Consider the following 17,213-nt stretch of genomic DNA (forward strand, 5'->3'; position numbering starts at 1 on the left):
ATGCAGAGCTCTGCAAACTGACGCATTGAACCCAATGCATGAGTTTGTAGATATTGTGTAGTGTGGTGCACTGATTGCGGCGCTGCTACATTAAAAAAAATTCAGGCAGTGGCGGCACAAGTGGGTTGTAAATGAGGGCCTTAGTTTCTCCTCACCTCCCCGTGCAGGTTTTTGTTCCACTTCCATGATGCATTTTGGTCCTTGTCATTCTCTTTGCCAACAAACCCTGCCCGTTCATGCCATGGTGGTGCTGTTTTGTTCTCTACATTGATTCCTGGATCTCGTGGCCTTATATTTGTCTTTTGGACTTCCCTCTTTTAGCTCTGACCCGTACTCTGTTTCTGTAGTGGTACTTGTATTTCTGCCTGTCCTGTGTCTGCTGCTTTCCTTGGTTTTCCCCTTTCCAAGTCTCAGTTCTGCCTTTCCTTCATTGGTGGTTCCCAGACTCCTTGAACCTGTTTTTTTCACCTCACAGAGAGATCACTTCTAAGTAGTAGACACACTATCATTTATGATAGTTTGTGTATCATTTCCCTGTTTTTGCCTGCCTATTTACACCTGTATTATCTTGATAGTTTACCCTGCAGACATCCTGTTCCTACCTGCCTCGGTCCTGTGTTTCCCTCCAGTCCTGAAGATATTCTCTTGTTTGTATTAATCTCCTTCTCTGGAAATCCTTTGTCCCAGCGTAGAGCAAGAACCCCCATAGTGCTACCTAGTCCTGCAATCAACTAGTTTCCCTGACAGTTGTCCCGAACTAGCTAGATCCCTGACAGAGCCTATACTGTGCTGCCATATTAATTCATTAATGCCCCATGTCTTTCCTTTTGAATTAATGACAGTATAGGCTCTGTCAGGGATCAAGCTAGTTCTGGACAACTGTTAATATACTCTCATTTCCCATCTTCAAATTAGCCTCACAAATAATTTTCTCATACTCACTGCAACCACAGTTTCATTTTCATTATGTTATATTTTAGTTTCACTCTAAGTTTAAGTTATTACATTTAGCTATGAAGCAATATATGTACCCCATGACTTGTCTATAACAATTTACTACTTACTGTTAAGCACTCTGGTGCAGATTTACTAGCCCCATATGCCACATTTGCGCCGCCGTAATGCAGCGGCGGTGCAAAGCCAGCGCCATGCTGTGGGGTATTTACAACCTAACACATCTGGGAGATGCGTCACGTTGTAATGCCCTGCGCCACATGTGGGCGTTCCGGCACAGGTGGGGGGGGGGAGTTCCGGCACAGGAACGCCTCTGAAAAGTGGCTGAGTGAAATCTACAAGATTTCACTCAGTCACTTTTACAGCCATGCTGCGTCAAAACCCTGTGCCTGCTTGAAGCAGGCGTAAGGATTGACACAGCATATTAGGCATAGGGGCACAACTCCAGCAATGTGCCGCTTTTCCGCCGGGGGATGCGACACGCATCTGTCCATCTGTGCGCCACGGTGCGCCGCATTGTAAATGCGGCACATCATTGGTGGCGCACAGGTGGTTTGGTGTGTCGCAACTGTTCTGGCGCATCCCTGCTGATTAGCAGAAATGTACCAGAAGTTGTAAATCTGCCCCTCTGTCACCTTGTTTTCCTATTCAGCGCTATACAAAAATCAATAGAGCTAACACTAACTGTCTTCTACCTTTCATTTTGGGATTACACATGAGAATGCATATGCCAGGTCTAGAGAGCACAGGCGCTCCCAATTACTCCTTCCTGGTACTGTTATTACAAGCTTGGTAGCAAAGTGATCCCACGTCATGTATTATGCCGCAAGACACTTTTTGGTATTTTTTGCAGGTAAACTTTGTATTCTGGAAAATGCCATATATTTCTTTCTTGGTAAGTATGTGTCTACAAACCCTGGCTCTCAAAGTGCAGTTGACTAAAGCCTCAGGTTTGCCTGAAGGTATAGTGCATGCATAGCAGCTTTTCTTTCCTTCAACATTCTAGCAACCCTCCCAAAATGTGGCATGTTTGCCTCAGCAGGCCGCTGGTTGGAGCTCACCAGTTCATTGTGGTCTGGGCACTGTGCACTCTTGTAGCCGTAGGGGAACAGCAGCATCTGCGAATAGCTGTGGATGGTCAGCATGGCCTTCACCATACCGTGGTTGGAGATGAAGTCCACAAGTGCCTTGATCTCAGGCTCCGAGTGCGGCTCCACGCCGTGGTATGTCTCCGAGCACGGATTGCTGCTGGACCCTGAGCCTGATTGAAAACAAAGAAGCAAATTAAACAAGGTGAAATCAGAGGGCAGTGAATTGACCTTCTTTAATGGCCCTTCAAGGGTTGCTACAGGTGGGACAAGGATAGCCACTTCCTGCAGGCAATGGCGAATGGATGCCAAGCGGGCCAGGCCCTCAGACGTTTCTACAAAGAAAGAGGACTTGGTGTGTGTCTATGAAGCATGGATTCCCAGTGGAAGAATTCTTCCTCTTGGCAAGGGGGAGGGAAAGCTGGCCAAAGACGAGTTTTTACTTTTTCAACGGGCAGTTGTCGTGTCCAAGTTGGATTCCCAAAATGGGAATGCTGACATTCAGAATTTTAAGATAGCCAAGGATGAGAAAGGTTCTTGATCTATTTCAGTACACGGCAGAAGCCAAGGTGGCGTAAGTGAAACACAGACCTCTCCGCGCTGGTCAGTGGTTCAACAGGATCTTCAGGCTGGGGCACAGTCTGTCATATGTCCGGCTATACCTCGGGTGTAGGGCGAGGGTCGGCGGCTAACAATTGTCCCATAGGTATTGGTATAAATAAGGATCGCCCATGTATTCTGCTGTGCTTTGAGCCAAGAGAAACATTCTGCTTAGGGTTGAAATTAGTTGCTAGTGGAGTATGATAACTCTTGCTCTACGCCCGTGGCAGGTTTTAACACTACTGCAGGGATATCCAAAGGAGTACGAGGAGGATCACATCCATGCCAGAGTTTCATGATAACCAAATAAGAGTCTAGTCTAAGAGGAATTAATTTAAAAAGCCAGTGATTATCAAGAAAAGCTGCCATCAATCCGGCCCTTCTAGACCTCTGCTGGATACCTCTGGTCTACAGTGACCATGTGACTTATATGACCATACGGGCTTCTGCCCGCACCCGTATTTAAGGGCCACTATGAATGGACAGTTTTACCTCCCCAACCAGCGTTCCAGTTCCTGTTGGGGTCGGCTCCAACGCAGGTTGTCCCCTTCCGGACAGATCGGGTCTTGCGCCACATGCGGTTCTGTAAAAGACCCACAGGTTAGAAATTGTGATGCTTTGTTCCCCACAAACCCACCCTCACAAGTGTCAAAACATTGGCATCTATCTGACACTTGAAGTCTATAATAATACAAAATCACCAAACATTACAATAAAAAGACACATAATTATTTTGTTATCTCTTATTCTAGCCCACTCCTCTATCCTGAACACTTCTGGCAAAACAGAAGAAAATGCCACGAAGGATAAGCGGAACAGTAGAGTTACATACTAGAGTAACTTTTAATATCAACTGCAATATGGTTTCAAATAAACACTTCTGTTCAACTGTATCTGGAATCAAAAATTACAGGCCACTCTCATGATCCTTGTACACGCGGGTCACAGATACAGTCTACCTGTGTCTCCAGCACCTCAATCTAGCATTAAAAGCAACTCAAATGCGATGGGACGAAAACTAACATGTAACACCAGTTAGTTTGGTATATCTTCCATAAGCATTTACTAAATTTAGCAGTTCTCCATGTTCTTGCAATCCCTCTTCTTGATAGGATTTAATTTAATTGAGGGCTAGCAATATCCCAAGTCTTGTTTGACATCCATGAGCCAAAGCATACAGTGTGTTCATCATTTGTATGAGTAAGGTTTTTCCTCACATTCCAGCTTCTACTCTGGTGAGTAAAGTTTACTTGGCACTGCCTCCCATTATAAAGTAGCACTTGCGTGCCTTTTGGTCCATATGCTTGAATCAGGGATGCATACCCAACTTCAGTACAGGTCTATAATCAGCCAATTGCAGCCCCTGTGTGATGATGCAAGGAACCATCCTTGCACATTCACCAAAGTCAGTAATTGTGCCCTGGACCAGCTGTGCAGTGCCTCAAGGGTCAATCTTATCGTCTTTGCTCTTTCAGGGGCCGCTGGGAGGCCTGGGAGAGTGAACGACCATCTCAGCACACTGATGTGTACATGGTACCCAACTATAACTCACGGTCTCCTCCAGTCTGCATAATGTGGAGTAATTAAGGCCTGTAGGGACTGCCATTTGCGGAAGTCCAAATGTGAAATGTTGTAACAAAATTGAAAGGAAAGTACACACCTTTCTCTTTCTCTCCGCCTTTCATCCACGCACATGCTGCCTTTTTACTTGTCTCTACTGTACACGCACCTGCTCTAAATTTCCTCCTTCCTGCACAAAAGCAATCCTGCCTGTAATGCAGGCACCCTTGCAGCATGGCACAAGGGTGCAAGGGTGTCAGCGTTGGTACTGGTCAGCCTCAAGAGTGCCAGCACAGCTAGGGAGCTGAAGAGCAGCACATCTTAGTAGGTATGGCGTGTTCAGCTCCCTGCCGCTCACGCAACGCAGTGCAGGAACTTTGCCTGCTGCCCTACAATGTGTGAACATTTAGAAAATATGCACATACTTTTCTCTCGGTCACTCACACTCCTACATTAAGCAGTAGTAAATCCTGTGGATCATTAAACGCATCACTTCACCTGAGAGCACCAACCAGGGTTTAAATCCACCGCCTTCATAGTTGGGTGACCCGAGACATACAGCGGGGAATGGACACGTCGGGCTTTGGGATATTGTGTGTGAACGGGTGCTTTTTCTCCTGCCTCTGAGGAATCACAAAGCACTTTACACATGTCCAGAAGTGGATGAAGGGAAGTATTTACCTTCCTGTATAATTTTTTCCTCGGGCATAAATCTCAAAGAATGTGTTAAGACTAATGATCCAACAATGACCCTTTTGTCAATAAAGTGTTAATAAAAAATGGAAGCCCTGATTATAAGGTCATCAGTTTTAGGTGCAGGGATACCACCGCAATCCCCAATTCTGGCAGGTGTAAAGTAGTGCATATATAAGGGTCCCAGAGAGACAGCGTATCATAAAAGTACGCAATTAATTATTCCAGATATTTTCAAATACAGATTTCATCACGTTTAATGAAGCAACCACTGTCTTTAAATCACAATGTGCTAATCAATCAATTCAAACTTTAAACATAAACAATTTATATTAGAGCCCCATGCACAGGAAGGGGGAGAAAGTGTAAAGTGTGAAATGAAAGAGGGTAGGATGATTCAAAAGAGAGAACTTAGTTTCATATTCAAGGTAAAACATTCATTATTAATTAAGAAAAGGCTGTACCCTATTCAAGCCAACATTACAATTGAAATAGTACAAAAGTCATTCAACGGTCACAATCATAAATATTTTATAGTCATGGATAGTGCCGGATGACGAGACTGGTAGAGCCGTCGACGTTTCGACCCCTACATGGGAGGTTAACTTGAGCCCTTAATAGGGGTCTTCATCAGGACAGGAAGTGTTGTAGTGGGGCAAGACAATTCATGGTTATTTGGGCCAGCCGGCTCCGATTGTCAAGAATCTGTGGGACCACCTTCCGTGTGGTCGATTACTAGTGGGCTTGAGAATCAAAAATTGGGCCGAATGTATCTTTCACTTTTGGGCTAGAGTCAGTACTTCGGTACCGGAGGACTGCTGGAATAGAAGGGGATTTCTTCTCCTATACTTCCGATTAATCAGGCGGTCACAGTGGCTTTCCGCAGTCCAAAAGAGTAGCCCTGAGCGATAAATGCTCGTCACCGTTTCTCAAATCTACAAACGTAGCCGCAGCAGCGGTCTCCCGTTTCAAAGTGAAGAAGTGAGCACTTTGAATGACTTTTGTACTATTTCAATTGTAATGTTGGCTTGAATAGGGTACAGCCTTTTCTTAATTAATAATGAATGTTTTACCTTGAATATGAAACTAAGTTCTCTCTTTTGAATCACCCTACCCTCTTTCATTTCACACTTTACACTTTCTCCCCCTTCCTGTGCATGGGGCTCTAATATAAATTGTTTATGTTTAAAGTTTGAATTGATTGATTAGCACATTGTGATTTAAAGACAGTGGTTGCTTTATTAAACGTGATGAAATCTGTATTTGAAAATATCTGGAATAATTAATTGCGTACTTTTATGATACGCTGTCTCTCTGGGACCCTTATATATGTATTACCTAGCACCCAGGTCCCAGCGACTTTTTGGGTAAACCCCCCCCCCCCCCTTGGTAACGAAGGTGTAAAGTAGTGGGCGCTAGACCCACATACTTGTAAAATAATGCACACAGACATGGTAACAGAGTCACTTATAACTGGCCCAGGAGACGTGTGCTCGGCCTCTTTTATTAGCATGGTCACCTGGCGGGTGACGCCTGTGATGGTTGTGTGTAAAGTGTATTAATTCACAATCCTCAACCCTAGACCGTGTCCAACAGGACACTACAGCAGGTTCCCATCACCAAACACCAGCCTGTATGAGCTCTCTCACCAGGATTAAGAATAACCACATGGACTCAGAAATACTGGGTCCTTTTCCGCGTGGTTGTCCCTGATTACAGGGGAAAAAAACTTGATATTTTCATCTGCTGTAACCAGGGGGAAGTGTCAGCGTGAGGGCCAGTGGTCTGGGAGGTCTGGAGGACAGGGAAGGCTAGATCCTGCACCCCCTGTGCTGCTTCACGGGTCAGACGGGGGCTGGGATGTGATCATGCGACCAACTCCCGCCCCTTCAATTTATAAAAGGACCTGGTGTCTCTGGATCTGGAAATATCTGTAAGAAAGTGAAGGCGGACTGAAGGTCTCCCACAGGACACAGAGCAGTCAGGCAGCTATGCCCACTCCCCACTCGCCTCAGTTCCTAAAGCGGAGTGTGCTCAGGGGCCAAGATCACTACACTCCGGGTTTTCAGTGGGCCGGGTCCAGCCGGTGTTAACCACCAGCCGTTCTAAAAAGCAAGTGCTGAGACGGGTGCCTATCTGGCTCTCTGGTTTTGCCCTCACCATCAGGTTGAACACAAAAATCTTAACTCTGCAGCAATACCACCCTTCACTGCCTATGGTGTAACTTCAAAGAGACTCGTTATATAGTTCTTTCAGTCTCATCATTTCAGAACAGAAGCATTTTCAATATTATATACAACAAATCCATAGTTGTTGCTTATTTATCTTATGCAACTAACAATCACTGACAAAGCCCATATTTCTGGCTTGTTGTAGGTGTAATGTTACTTGTTGTGTTATATATCTGGATGCAATGACAGCGGCACACTATGCTAAGCACATATTTTTAGCTTACCTGTTTTCAGCCACGCCCTTAATCACATTGGCCACGCCCCTTTTGAGAGACCCCCTAATTTTCATCCCACCTAAAGCCCTGACTACATCCATGGAGTGCACTCACCGTGGTGTGGGTGTACACATACCCATCGGGGTTGGTGACGAGCAGCACAAAGATGTCCAGTTTGTCCAGGATGGTTTTCAGGCTCTGATCCTTGGTGTTATCTTCAGCAATCTGCACAGAAAAAGAGGCAAGGGTGTAAAAGTGTGGAGACACTGCTTAGCAACACTACTCAAGCGGCGTAATAACATGGACCTTCCATTATTACGAATACGCTGAATATTGGTCCTATACATTGCCTCAACAATCCTTCTATTTAGATTTTGGCTTGCCTTGCCCAGACTAGTAAAGATATCACAGGTGGACTAGCCTATAGGAACATTTCAAGATATACTAACAGAGTAGTGTGTCTTAAGGCCACTGTCGCTGCCTTTCTGGCCTATCAGAGGCACATATCTGGTGAGGGAACCTCTATATTTCCTGCAAGGCCGGTCTCCTTTTGAAGCATCCATGACTCAACAGGCCCAACATCTTTAGACAGACGAGATTTCCCTCTGTAGGCAGGACTTAATATTTGGGTCCCCCACCACGTCTTCAACAAGGCCGACACCACCATCGCACCCCAACTCCGGAACATCATCAACACCTCCTTCAACACCGCCACCTTTCCGGAGAGCTGGAAGCATGCCGAGCTCAGCGCCCTACTGAAGAAACCAACAGTGGACCCCACCGACCTCAAGAACTTCCGCCCCATCTCGCTCTTCCCTTTTCCTGCCAAAGTCATCGAGAAGATCGTCAACAGACAGCTTGCCGCCTTCCTCGAGACGAACGGATCCCTCGACCCCTCGCAGTCCGGGTTCAGAGCCAACCACAGCACCGAGACCGCCCTCATCGCAGCCACCGACGACATCCGAGCCCTGCTCGACAACGGGGAAACAGCGGCACTCATCCTCCTGGACCTCTCTGCAGCGTTCGACACTGTCTGCCACCGCACCCTAGTCCAACGCCTCAGCAACACCGGCATCCAAGACAAGGCACTAGAATGGATCATCTCGTTCCTCGCCGGAAGAACACAGAGAGTCCGCCTCCCCCATTTCGCCCCAAGGCCACCGAAGTCATCTGCGGCGTCCCGCAAGGATCATCTCTCAGCCCCACTCTCTTCAACGTCTACATGAGACCCCTTGCAGCCATCGCACGCCAACACAACCTCAACATCATCTCCTACGCCGACGACACCCAGCTGATCCTCTCCCTCACCAGAGACCACGACACTGCCAGAACCAGCCTACACGAAGGGATGAAAGACGTCGCCGAATGGATGAAGAACAGCCGCCTGAAACTGAACTCGGACAAGACGGAAGTACTCATCCTGGGACCATCACCCTCCGCCTGGGACGACTCCTGGTGGCCTCCAGCCCTGGGCACCGCTCCCAAGCCAACAGACCACGCACGCAACCTGGGCTTCATCCTGGACTCCTCCCTCTCGATGACCAGACAAGTCAACGCCGTCTCCTCATCATGCTTTCACACCCTCCGCATGCTCCGCAAGATCTTCCGATGGATCCCGACCGAAACCAGGAAGACGGTCACCCAGGCCCTCGTCATCAGCCGACTGGACTACGGAAACACCCTCTACGCCGGAACCACAGCCAAGCTACAGAAAAGACTCCAACGAATCCAGAACGCCTCCGCCCGACTCATCCTGGACATCCCCCGACGCAGCCACATCTCCGGCCACCTGAGGGACCTGCACTGGCTCCACATCAACAAGAGGATCACGTTCAGGCTCCTCACCCACGCACACAAGTCTCTCCACGACCTGGGACCCAAGTACCTCAACGACCGCCTGACCTTCTACACGCCCAGCCGCCAGCTACGGTCTACCAGCCTCGCCCTCGCCGCCGTTCCACGCATCCGAAGAGCCACCGCTGGAGGCAGATCCTTCTCCTACCTGGCGGCCAAGACATGGAACTCCCTCCCCATCCACCTTCGGCTGACCCAGGACCACCTCGCCTTCAGGAGACAACTCAAGACCTGGCTGTTCGAGCAGTAGCGGACCCCCTCCCCCAAGCGCCTTGAGACCCTCCGGGTAAGTAGCGCCCTATACAAATATTATGATTGATTGATTGATTGGGTAACTTACAGTTCACGTGTTAAATCCGGTGCAGGGCTATGTCAGCTCTCATCCTCCAAGGAAAAGTGAAATAACAAGCACTGAGTTGGGATAACTGATACTTATACACGTTTGATGAATGACAGGGTACCTGCAGTGGGTTTGTTTATTTGGGTGCCCATCTGTAAGAGTTCAGGGTAGAGTAATCTCTTCTTGCCCCCACATCCCTTTTGGTCTCTAGTTCCTCAGTGTGCGATTAGATACTTTTTCAGCTCTACTGGCATTCTGTGCCCATTATGCCAGTCACTGTGCTCCAAAAGCACCCTTGAAATATTTGTCCTGCTTGCTGCTGCATCCTTGGTTATGGAAGCTCAGAGAAGTAATTTTTAAGAGTTGTCCCAGGCTCAGACACCCGCCAGTCTGAGCAGAACACAAAGGTGGAGGTTACTTTAAGAGTGCGACGTGTCCTTTTTCTAAATTTCATACAAAAAAAGAACCCTTGGGCCAACAGGAACCAACATTAACACTTCATCCACATTCCTCGTCCCTTTAGTTACTTAATGCAAGCTACAAGGCTCTGCCAACTTTAATAGTAGAGTGCCGCCCGGTCTCTACAATACTTTGTTGCTACATACAGTCTGGGGGCTGGGCGCAGCCTGAGGATATAAATAAACGAGCGAGTGGTCACTTCGGACCACTGCTGATACTCATACCGTGAGTGTGTGTCAATTCTCTATGTGCAGCGCGGGCTCGTAGTATTGCTGACCTGTATCCACCAGGCATCTTTCTTAAGTTTTTACATTGTAAAGGATATATTCATGCCAGGCCGTCTTGTTGTTTTTAGGTCGAGCCTGGTTGTGCATGCGCTGCTCAGCGAGGCATGCTGTATTTGGGTATATGGACTTGAAGCTCCGCCCATATTTTTTATTGGCTTGTGTTATTATACTTTGTAAATACTGGCTTCTGATTTTTTAATAGGCTTGTTAGTCTCTTTTTAGTACTGCCTTGTCTCCCATGAGGACTGGTCCTTTTACTTCTGTTGTTACACGGCATGCCTTATTTAGTCTGTAAGCACTATTTTCTTTAAGGAGTTTCTCTTACTGCAGGCAGGACATTTCCTGCAACATTCAGCGCGCCATGCGCACTTTCATTTGAAAAGCAGCCCGGGACAATGGCAGCCGCTTCTTTGAAATAAAATAGGTCTCACATTTACAAGAGTTGGAACTATTGGCATTGTAAATGACAATGCCTTTTATTTATATGTTAATTATCAAAATAGATTAATAAAAGGCATTGTCATTTACTATGCCAATAGCTTATACTCTCACAAATGCAAGACATATTGCATTGCAAATGCTTGTTTCTTAGGTGGGCCTTCCGAGAGCACTGTCTTTCCTTTGTAAAGTGCTGGGTGCTGCCTACATTTTTGCTCCTGATATTGCTCCGCAGTGATAATATACTTACTGGCAGGCAGCGCCTAGTTGTATTTTTAATTTTGGGCTGCCTCAATAAACGTGCAATCTGCTTAATAAAAAAGATCTATGTTTTCGTCAAAAATGCATATTTTAAAATGAAGGGCGCGTCTCAAAATGGAGGGTGGGACTTAGGTTCCTGTGCAGTTATGTGTAATTTGCTGGAATTTCCACAGTACTATGGCTAACCGGGGAGAGGAAAACTGCTGTGGCACAGTGATTGGTGTCAGGAGCTGCCAGTCATAGTCAGGCCACCCAGTGAAAGCTGTGACAGTAACGGATCCTTGATCAGAATAATACAAATAGGGCATTGAAAGGGGGGGCATCGATGTCAAGGATATTACGCTGGAAGATGGCGGCAGATGACACACTCAATGCCGGCCGGACCCACGCCTGCTGCCGAGCCACCCCGAGACGCACCCACGGACCCTTCACCTGCTGCACCTGCAAGTTCACCTGCCTCCGAACCTGCCCCGCACCCGCCAAGACAAACACCAGCAGCAACCACCTCAAGTGCATCCTGATCAACACCCGCTCCGTCCCCAGACACGCCGTGGAACTCTGGAACCTCCTCGACGCTACATCACCGGACGTCGCCTTCCTCACGGAAACCTGGATGAACGCCTCCTCTGCACCCGACATCGCCATCGCCATCCCGGACGGGTACAAGATCATCAGGAGGGACCGCATCAACCAGACCGGAGGTGGCATCGCCATCGTCCACCGGAACACCATCCGCATCACGACCGACGCCAACGACTCCTTCGCCGCAGCCGAACATCTCCACTTCCAGATTCACACCGACCCTAAGACGACCCTCAGAGGCACCCTCGTCTACAGACCCCCGGGACCACGCACACAATTCAGCGAAGACATCACAGACTTCATCAGCCCGCACGCCCTCCCCTCCACCGACTACATCCTCCTCGGGGACCTCAACTTCCACCTGGAGAACAACAAGGACCGCAACACCACCGCCCTGCTGAAAAACCTCGCCAACCTCGGACTCAAGCAACTGGTCAACACCCCCACCCACTACGCCGGCCACACGCTTGATCCCGTCTTCTCTTCCAGCAAGTACATCACCTTCAGCCACGCCACCGGACTCCACTGGACCGACCACAGCTGCGTCCACTTCAGCTTCAAAAGATCCACGACCCACCACCACCTGCAACAGGTACCTCACAGGAATTGGAGCAAGATCACCGCAGACCAGCTCACCACCTCCCTGAGACAGAGCCCACCCGCCAACACAACGGATCCCAACGAAGCAGCCCGCAACTTCACACAGTGGCTGACCGCCTGCGCCGACGACCTCGCGCCATTAAAGAACCCTCCCAGCAGACCCAGAAGCAAGAAGGCATCCTGGTTCACCGACGACCTCAAGGACTCCAAGAAGACCTGCCGCACCCTCGTGAAAGCCTGGCTCCTCGACCGGACCACCGACAACATGACCGCCCTCAAACACGCTACCCGCAAGCACCACCAGCTCATCCGCACCACCAAGAAGAAATCCCTGAAGGAACGACTGGACAACAACGCCCACGACAGCAAAGAGCTCTTCACTATCGTCAAGGAGTTCTCCAACCCCAGCACCGGCACCAACAACATCACTCCGTCACAAGACCTCTGCGACTCCCTCGCCTCGTTCTTCCACCGCAAGATCGCCGACATCCACAACAGCTTCGGCGCCCCACCCACGCACCCAACCATCGAACCAACGCCCCCCACCGCCACCCTTCGCACCTGGACCACGGTGACCACCGAAGACACAGCCCGCACGATGAACACCATCCACTCCGGATCACCGACTGACCCCTGCCCACACCACGTCTTCAACAAGGCCGACTCCACCATCGCACCCCAACTACGGAACATCATCAACGCCTCCTTCAACACCGCCACCTTCCCGGAGAGCTGGAAGCATGCCGAGATCAGCGCCCTCCTGAAGAAACCTACAGCGGACCCCACCGATCTCAAAAACTTCCGCCCCATCTCGCTCCTCCCTTTTCCTGCTAAACTCATCGAGAAGATCGTCAACAGACAGCTGACCGCCTTCCTCGAGACAAACGGATCCCTCGACCCCTCGCAGTCCGGCTTCAGAGCCAACCACAGCACCGAGACCGCCCTCATCGCATCCGGACCCTGCTCGACAAGGGGGAAACAGTGGCCCTCATCCTCCTGGACCTCTCCGCTGCGTTCGACACGGTCTGCCACCGCACCCTAGTCCAGCGCCTCAGCAACATTGGTATCCAAGAGAAGGCTCTGGAGTGGATCATCTCGTTCCTCGCCGGAAGAACACAAAGAGTCCGCCTCCCCCCGTTTCGCTCCGAGGCCACCGAAGTCATCTGCGGCGTCCCGCAAGTATCTTCACTCAGCCCCACCCTCTTCAACATCTACATGAAACCTCTCGCAGCCATCGCACGCCAGCACAACCTCAACATCATCTCTTACGCCGATGACACCCAGCTGATCCTCTCCCTCACCAGAGACCCGACACCGCCAGAACCTGCCTACACGAAGGGATGAAAGACGTCGCCGAGTGGATGAAGGACAGCCGCCTGAAACTGAACTCGGACAAGACGGAAGTCCTCATCCTGGGATCTTCGCCCTCCGCCTGGGACGACTCCTGGTGGCCCCCAGCCCTGGGCACCGCACCCAAGCCAACCGACCACGCACGCAACCTGGGCTTCATCCTGGACCCCTCCCTCTCGATGACCAGACAAGTCAACGCCGTCTCCTCTTTGTGCTTCAACACCCTGCGTATGCTTCGCAAGATCTTCCGCTGGATCCCGACCGAGACCAGGAAGACTGTCACCCAGGCACTCGTCACCAGCCGACTGGACTAAGGAAACGCCCTCTACGCCGGAACCACAGCCAAGCTACAGAAAAGACTCCAGCGCATCCAGAACGTCTCCGCCCGACTCATCCTGGATGTCCCCCGACGCAGCCACATCTCCAGCCACCTGAGGAACCTGCACTGGCTCCCCATCGACAAGAGGATCACGTTCCGGCTCCTCACCCACGCACACAAGTCTCTCCACGACCTGGGCCCCAAGTACCTCAACGACCGCCTGACCTTCTACACGCCCACCCGCCAGCTACGGTCCACCAGCCTCGCCCTCGCATCCGTACCACGCATCCGAAGAGCCACCGCCGGAGGAAGATCCTTCTCTTACCTGGCTGCCAAGACTTGGAACTCCCTCCCCATCCACCTTCGGCTGACCCAGGACCATCTCGCCTTCAGGAAACAACTCAAGACCTGGCTGTTCGAGCAGTAGCATACCCCTCCACCCAAGCGCCTTGAGACCCTCCCGGGTGAGTAGTGCGCTATACAAATGGCATGATTGATTGATTGATTGATTGACTGTAAGAGACGCAATAGCACTGAATTATAGCGTGCATGCTTGGCGCTAGCGTGTATAGTGTAAATTAGGAAGTAATATTCTCCTCTGGTGGGGATTCTTTGACCAGATTTAATGCAAAGATCTTTGCCACTCAAAACAAAGAAACATTTTGCACACACTCGCCCCTGGAAAATGCACAACTATGCAACTTGTGTGATCTGGTAGCAATGATATTGTTGCTCTGTGAGGTATCTCAGCCTCGTCTTTGATTCAGCTCCCTCTGTAGCTCCTTCTGTGCTGTGCTAGGCAGTTTAGCCTCTAGTGTGCACACTGGTGTACATAAACCCCGCACTTGGTCCACTCCAGTCCACACATGTACACTTCCTTGTGTTCATTAACAAAACAGATTACCCGAGACTTGAGTACTTTAGTTGTTGGAAAACATGGCCGCAATTTATTAATTTCACATGCATGATCACATAAGCCAAGTCATAAATCAAGATGACAAGCCGTCAAACAGTTAAAGTGTCCTAAATCATGGAGGCATTATAAATCATTTGTAACTAAATCAGAAATCATTCACAAATGACAGGTCCTAAATCATGCATTGTTGCTAGATCCTAAATCAAGGTTCTCACTTCACCATCCAGTCCTGTCATCTGCTTGTCCTCCTTTCTTGCACCTTTTACTGACGAGGCAATCATACATGCCACTTTGGGGGGTCATTAGGTTTCTTGTTGGTTTAACTCTACTTGTGAGGGGAGTAGCCTCTTACTGCTGCTTTGGCCCAACTTGCTACATAGCATGTGTTTTTGTGCCCTGCCATCCGTCCGGCGGGTCTGGGCTGTGAAGGGCCATGCTCCGCTTACTCCACCTGTCAGTCCAACACAGCCTGCCATGAGACATCTCCAGGTGAGTGTCCTTTCTATCTGCACACCGCCTTACTGAGGTGAGCCACCTTACCAACAAATGTCCCCTGTTGGCCTTCCAAAATTTGCTCACTGCAATATTCAACTTCCTCCTGTAGTTGTCAACTGCACCGTTGGACATGCCCCCCGTGTGAGCATGGGGATTATTTCTGACCGGATTCTGCTGAAAGACCTTGCCGCCCTTGTTAGCCCAAGCTGGATGATGTAGAGGCGATCTTTCCAGCCTAACTGGACGAGGTTGTTGCCTCCTAGGTGGATGATCAAGACATCCGGGTACCTGTAGGAGGATGCGCACGGACTGTGAAGTGTCGCAGTGCGCTGGCCCCATCTTATCCCTAGATAGCCCCACCATTTGATATCTCTGGTTTTTGGACCAACGGCTGAGCTGCTGCTGCCTTGGTTTCACCATTGTTGCATCCTGCGAATGTATGAGTCCCCAACAACCTACGCTGTTCTGGGCCCTGTTGAGGTAATAAAACGTCTGTCAGTACGGCTGCAGTGTGCCCACATTCTGCTCATAGCAGTTGGGGTCTTACATGCATCATGCAAGCCTTGGAACGTGGCCACCCCTTTCCTAAACAAGTGGAAACCAAAAGCAGAGGAAGTAAAACCTGCCTGCCCCAGGGCTTTATGCATGACTGCCGTAAAGTGGAATTTGTTCAGCAGATCTGCAGTTGCGTTGGTGCACACTGCAGCGGTCCTCTTGTTACCAACAATGTCGCAACGGTGATACCGGGAAGAGATTCCTGTCTAAAAGGTACTATGGGGCAGATTTACAATTACTGGCGCATCCCTGCATATCAGCAGGGATGCGCCAGTAATTGTGCGCCGCAGCTCCGCCACCCGGGATGTGCCGCATTTACACTGCGGAGCACCATGGGGCAAAAACGGCACAGATGCGTCACGCATCTGTGCAATAAAAGCGGCGCATTGCTGGAGTTGTGTCCAGCAAGGCTTGGGGGGCTCTATCTCCACAATGCTGCGTCAATCCTTACGCCTGCTTCAAGCAGGTGCAGGGTTTTGACGCATCATGGGCCCAAAAGTGACTGAGTGAAATCTTGTAGATTTCACTCAGCCACTTTTGGGAGGTGTTCCTGCGCCAGAAAGCCCCCCCTGCGATGGAACGCCTCCTTCTGGCGCAGGGCTTTACAACGTGACGCATCTGGGAGATGCGTCACATTGTAAATACCCCGCACCATGTCGCATCTTTTGCGCCGCTGCTGCGTCACAAAAGTGACGCAACGTCTGCGTAAAAGAGGCGCAAGGGGCTTGTAAATCTGTCCCTATGAGTTTTCTTGCAGTCCGGTGCGCTGTCATCCGAAGTTTTCAATGTGACCTGGATGGGGGGATAGCGCACCTTTTAGCTTCCTCTGACGTCCTTGTGGGGTGAAAAGCCACTCCCCCCATTGGTGGGTTCAAACCATCACCTATTCGTCCCCCAGCTTCATGCCAAACCTAGTGGGCTTTGTGTCCTAGCCGGTGGGGCAAGCAGTGACACTTCCCCTTTGATGTGGCTTCCAGGCAGCCACCTAAACTGGTCAAACCTTTCCTTATAGGTCCACAGAGCCTGTTATGGCACTGGCCATCGATGCCCTCTATGGGGCGGCCTCTACAAAAACCTCCAGGTTTAACTTTAGATAAGTATGTGGCCTATGGATTATGTAATGAGGGACTTGTTGAAATGTCTAAACATCAACAGGAGAGTGGGAAGCAAAAGCCAGGGCCCGTTTGTCTTCCCCAATAATGAATATCATAACAAAATGAGAACGTATCCCCTATTTCATTAGCTACTGTGCCTATAACCACTTTTTCATGTTTTTTTAGGCAAGAGGCTACCACCACAAAAAGGAAAAACATAAAGTGATTTTCCTGACAAGTCGGTGGGTTGTGAATATAATTCACACGCACCACCCCTGCATGCCATAGCGTGACTGCTAGTCCCTTTTTTGATCCTGACGAA

At 49.6% G+C, this 17,213-nt stretch overlaps 1 protein-coding gene across 1 annotated transcript in view; it reads right to left on the reverse strand.

Annotated features, from left to right (window-relative positions):
• LOC144819807 (carboxypeptidase A1-like) overlaps positions 1–17,213 on the reverse strand; it is a 51,512-nt gene that overhangs the window by 14,728 nt on the left and 19,571 nt on the right. The window contains exons 7-9 of the mRNA XM_078677544.1: positions 7,456–7,566; positions 3,135–3,225; positions 2,016–2,215 (exon numbers count right to left, since the gene is read on the reverse strand). Coding sequence (XP_078533670.1) covers positions 2,016–2,215; positions 3,135–3,225; positions 7,456–7,566 — 402 coding nt within the window. The remainder of the gene's footprint in view (positions 1–2,015; positions 2,216–3,134; positions 3,226–7,455; positions 7,567–17,213) is intronic.

The sequence above is a fragment of the Lissotriton helveticus genome, chromosome 1_1 (genome assembly GCF_964261635.1).
Source record: "Lissotriton helveticus chromosome 1_1, aLisHel1.1, whole genome shotgun sequence".
Classification (NCBI taxonomy): Eukaryota; Metazoa; Chordata; class Amphibia; order Caudata; family Salamandridae; genus Lissotriton; species Lissotriton helveticus.